At 50.5% G+C, this 5,021-nt stretch overlaps 1 protein-coding gene across 1 annotated transcript; it reads left to right on the forward strand.

Moving 5' to 3' along the window:
- Positions 1–645: 645 nt before the first annotated feature.
- Positions 646–4,432, forward strand: HSBP1L1 (heat shock factor binding protein 1-like 1). The gene is made up of 4 exons (XM_011934394.1): positions 646–669; positions 1,616–1,682; positions 3,451–3,545; positions 4,157–4,432. Exons 1-4 carry the CDS (start codon positions 646–648, stop codon positions 4,430–4,432), a joined length of 462 nt encoding a protein of 153 aa, XP_011789784.1.
- Positions 4,433–5,021: the final 589 nt, after the last annotated feature.

Consider the following 5,021-nt stretch of genomic DNA (forward strand, 5'->3'; position numbering starts at 1 on the left):
CTGGGGGGAGCCCTGCAGTTCTGAGGGACCCTGCGGTCCTCGGGGGGGCCCTGAGGCCCTGGGGGGAGCCCTGCAGTTCTGAGGGACCCTGCGGTCCTCGGGGGGCCCTGAGGCCCTGGGGGGAGCCCTGCAGTTCTGGGGGGCATTGAGGTCGGGGTCGGTGGGGAAGCAGCTGGGCCAAAGGGTGCCCGAAGGTCCCTTCAGAGGCGACCCACGAGTGTCGCACTGCCCGGGGCTCCGGCCTCTTCCCGGAAATCCTCCCGCCCCCCGGGCTTTCCTACTTGCCAAGGGAGTTCCAGGCCCACAAGAAGACTGGCTACAAGGAAGAGAGCTGGCATCTGAAGGAATGTGTTGGGCGTTGTGCAAACCCTAACGTACATTTCCTGACAAAGGTAGAAAGCCCTGGCATGGTTCAGAGGTGGGGCCTCTTCCTATGTCCACGGGATTCTAGAGTCACACCATGGTACGTGGGGCTCCCTGGGATCTTGAACCCCCAGCTGGGAGAATTCTGTGCTTCTCAGCCTCACTGTTCTCATCTCACCCTGGACACAGTCGCAAGGTGTGAGTAGATTACACCATGAATGGTGTGGGACACAGTCTGTAAACTACAAAGCAGTATATAAACAGGAAACGCTTTAAGTAGCAATGGTGATATTTCTGTATAACCTGGTAAGTAATTTTAGAAGAATTCCTGAGGAGCGCAGGGTCACGAGATTTTCACCTGCGTCCTCCTCTGCATGCTTTATGGTCTGACTCTGGGCCAAGGTGTGATCCTCCTGCATTGGTGGTGTGTGGTGTGAGGAGGGGGATGGGTCCCTGCCCAGTCTGCACCTGGCCCTCTCATGATTCCGGCGCTACTTGTTGAAAAGACTTTCCCGCCGGGCGCGGCGGCTCACGCCTGTAATCCCAGCACTTTGGGAGGCCGAGACGGGCGGATCATGAGGTCAGGAAATCGAGACCATCCTGGTTAACACGGTGAAACCCCGTCTCTACTAAAAATACAAAAAAAATTAGCCGGGCGAGGTGGCGGGCGCCTGTGGTCCCAGCTACTCGGGAGGCTGAGGCAGGAGAATGGCGTGAACCCGGGAGGCAGAGCTTGCAGTGAGCTGAGATTGTGCCACTGCACTCCAGCCTGGGCAAGGAGTGAGACTCCGTCTCAAAAAAAAGACTTTCCCTCTGAATCCAAAGACCTTGGCACCTTTGTCTGAAGTCAACAGATTTATGGAAGGGTTTATCCCATGATATTTAAATTGTCATATGTGGGCCGGGTGTAGTGGCTCATGCTTGTGATCCCAGCACTTTGGGAGGTCAAGGTAGGCAGATCACCTGAGGTCATGAGTTCAAGAACAGCCTGGCCAACATGGTGAAACTCCATCTCTACGAAAAGTACAAAAATCAGCTGGGCGTGGTGGCACACGCTTGTAATCCCAGCTACTAGGGAGGCTGAAGTGGGAGAATCACTTGAATCCAGGAGGCAGAGGTTGTAGTGAGCTGAGATTGCACCATTGCACTCCAACCTGGGAAATAAAGCAAGACCTCGTCTCAAAAAAAAAAAAAAAAAAGTCATATGTCAATAGTAAATATTTATTCAATTGTCTTATGGTTTATTTTTCAGGCAGAAAATCTATTTCAGGAACTTCAGGAACATTTTCAAGCTCTGACTGCAACATTAAACCTCAGAAATATCCTTTTCTACCTTTAACAAATGCCTTGACTCTTTCGGACTGGTAGATTGTCATGGAGTATCTTTTTGTTGTCTGCTAGTAGTAGGTAATAGTTTACTTATAGGATTTCCCAGTATTTACTTCTGTGCTTTTATGGTGGCTTCCTGATGTGTTAATTACCCCTCACCTGTAGCCAAAGCTCTACCTCTGGCTGCGGTGGCTCACGCCTGCAATGCCAGCACTTGGGGAGGCCGAGGCGGGTGGATCACTAGGTCAGGAGATCGAGACCATCCTGGCAAACACCGTGAAACCCCGTCTGTACTAAAAATACAAAAACATTAGCCGGGTGTGGTGGCGGCGCCTGTAGTCCCAGCTACTCGGGAGGCTGAGGCGGGAGAATGGCGGGAACCCGGGAAGCAGAGCTTGCAGTGAGCCGAGATCACGCCACTGCACTCCAGCCTGGGCGACAGAGTGAGAGTCCCTCTAAAAAAAAAAGCTTTCCCTCCTGCTTGACTGGCAACACAGGATGTCTTATGCGGCAAGTATAAAGGACAAGAACCCAAACATGCAGGATCCGGGCGCGGTGGCTCAAGCCTGTAATCCCAGCACTTTGGGAGGCCGAGGCGGGTGGATCACGAGGTCAGGAGATCGAGACCATCCTGGCAAACACCGTGAAACCCCGTCTGTACTAAAAATACAAAAACATTAGCCGGGTGTGGTGGCGGCGCCTGTAGTCCCAGCTACTCGGGAGGCTGAGGCAGGAGAATGGCGTAAACCCGGGAGGCGGAGCTTGCAGTGAGCTGAGATCCGGCCACTGCACTCCAGCCCGGGCGACAGAGCAAGACTCCGTCTCAAAAAAAAAAAAAAAAAAAAAAGAACCCAAACATGCAACACTTCCCAGCGGGGCTTCCATCAGTCCCCAGCCGGACAGTGCACCCTGGACACAGGCCCTCAGACGGAATCAGACCCCACACAGGGTAACACTGAAGGCTCCAGACAGGATCTGAGATAAGGCTCGCCCAAGCTTGCTTTCGTTTAGTTTAACTTCATCAACTCACTGTTTTGTCTTAGAAACATGAAATCAAACAGAATGAGAATAGAACTTTTTTTGGAGTTGGAGCAAATCTAGATAAGGGTAACAACTGCCCCAAGACTCGCCCAATTTGAGCTCATGCTACACAATTAAATGTATTCCTTAGATATTGTGTGCTTGCGACTTTTGATTTTGTAAATGGGTTCCCACAGAAAATAAGTCTTAAACATAAAATTAAACCTTATGAATGTTAGTTTTTTCAAGAGTTAATTCCAGCTGGGTGGTAGTCTATAGTCCCAGCTACTCAAGAGGCTGAGGTGGAAGGATCGCTTGAGCCCAGGAGTTCAGGGCTGCAGTGAGCTGTGATCACACCACTGCACTCCACTAGGGACAGGGCAAGACCCTAGGAACAAACAAAAAGAGTTAATTTCCATTATATTTATTTTTGCACACCCAGAATTTGACTAAAACATACCGATCTCCTGTCCCCAAATCCATGTCCAAGCAAGGGGAGGGGAGCCACGTTTTCTAAGCTCACGGTTTAAAGGTTAAAGGGACACACTGAGGAACACTCAGGGAAAGAAGCTGATTTGCACAGACACTAGGCCTGTTGTTGATGCTCTCGTTTTAAAAGTTGCATCTGCAGTGGCTTTGCCATGAGCACGGTGACGGCAGGTGCCATGGGAGGCGGGGTCTCTGAGGACATCCTGGCTGTGCCTCCACGGCTCTACATAGAGCTCCTTAACACTGCACTGGAAGAAATGGGAAATCGCATTGAGGACTTACAGAAGAACGTCAGTGACTTAATGGTGCAAGCTGGCATTGAAAATTCTATTAAACAACAAATGGTAAGGTTATTAGGAAACTATGTCAAACTTTTGCGTATCTTTGATTGCTTTCATCTTGAAACATACAATCCCATATTTGTTCACTATGGGAATTGCTGCCTCTGTGCTGCATGAAATGCCAGGAATAAATTTCCAAATGCTCTTTTTTTGAGGTGGAGTCTTGCTCTGTCGCCCAGGCTGGAGTGCGATGGCATGACTTTGGCTCGCTGCAATCTCCACCTCCCGGGTTCAAGCCATTCTCCTGCCTCAGCCTCCCAGGTAGCTGGACTACAGACATGCGCCACCACACCCAGCTAATTTTTGTATTTTTAGTACAGACGGGGTTTCACTATGTTGGCCAGGCTGATCTCAAACTCCCAACCTCGGGTGATCTACCCGCCTTGGCCTCCCAGTGCTGGGATTACAGGCGTGAGCCACCATACCAGGCCACACCCAGCTATTTTTTGTATTTTTAGTAGAACGGAGTTTTACCCCGTTGGCCAGGCTGGTCTTGAACTCCTGATCTCAGGTGATCCACCCGCCTCGGCCTCCCAAAGTGCCTCCTCTGCAGGGCGTCTCAGGCCACCCAGTGCAACCCGAACCTCATGAGGGCACTGCAGATATTCTCACAGCTTCTGATGCTGAATGGAAACATGCCACAGAAGAAGGCTAGGATCAGAGGCATGTTTAAAACCATCAGTAAAAACGACATAGAAAAAACGATTCAGAATAGCGCCCACGTAGAACAGGTCCTCCCACCTGTGCCCATGCGGATCTTCCCCAGGGACCCTCTGAACCTCCAGGTCAGAAAGCTGGTGAGCCATGACTTCGCCCTGCATTGTAATTTTTGGGTGTGGTCTGTTCAGGCGGGCAGAGATGGCAGTGCTCTGATTCTGCTGGTGGACTGAAGTCCTCATTCCTTCTCTGTGAGCTCAGAGCAGAGGCAGTCTTCCCCCAGACACCTAACCAAGTTTCCTGCAGACACACTGGCATCTTAGCCTTCAGACGTTTATTCTGAAAGTCTTAAAGCAGTGTGTCCGCGGCCCCACACTCTATGCAGCCTTCTGCCCCTTGCTTTTTTGTTCAGTACTGAGATTCATGTCGACACGTGTGGCTCTAGGTCAGTCGCTAACTGCTGCTAATAGTCCTCTGATGATTTACTTTGTATTTGACTAGTATTGTTTCCAAACAATGCTGCACTACTCGTCTACTTCTTTGTGTACACGTTGCCAGTTTCTCTAGGGGACTTGGTTATTCTGTACCTAGGGGCTTGTCACCTGCATTAGCTGCCACAAGTAATTTCTGGACTTTGCCTAGAAGCCATCCTGGGAAGTTGGGACATAGAATTCACTAGGTACCCAGAGAGGCACGAGTTAATCCAACTTGATTAAAGCACCACAGTGCCACAGAGAAGGCAGTTAATCCAACCTGACTAAAGCATCACAGTGCCACAGACAAAGCAAAGCTTGGCAGCCATGCAGGCCTAGGTTTCAAATT

The sequence above is a fragment of the Colobus angolensis genome, unplaced genomic scaffold, assembly GCF_000951035.1.
Source record: "Colobus angolensis palliatus isolate OR3802 unplaced genomic scaffold, Cang.pa_1.0 Scaffold135, whole genome shotgun sequence".
NCBI lineage: Eukaryota > Metazoa > Chordata > Mammalia > Primates > Cercopithecidae > Colobus > Colobus angolensis.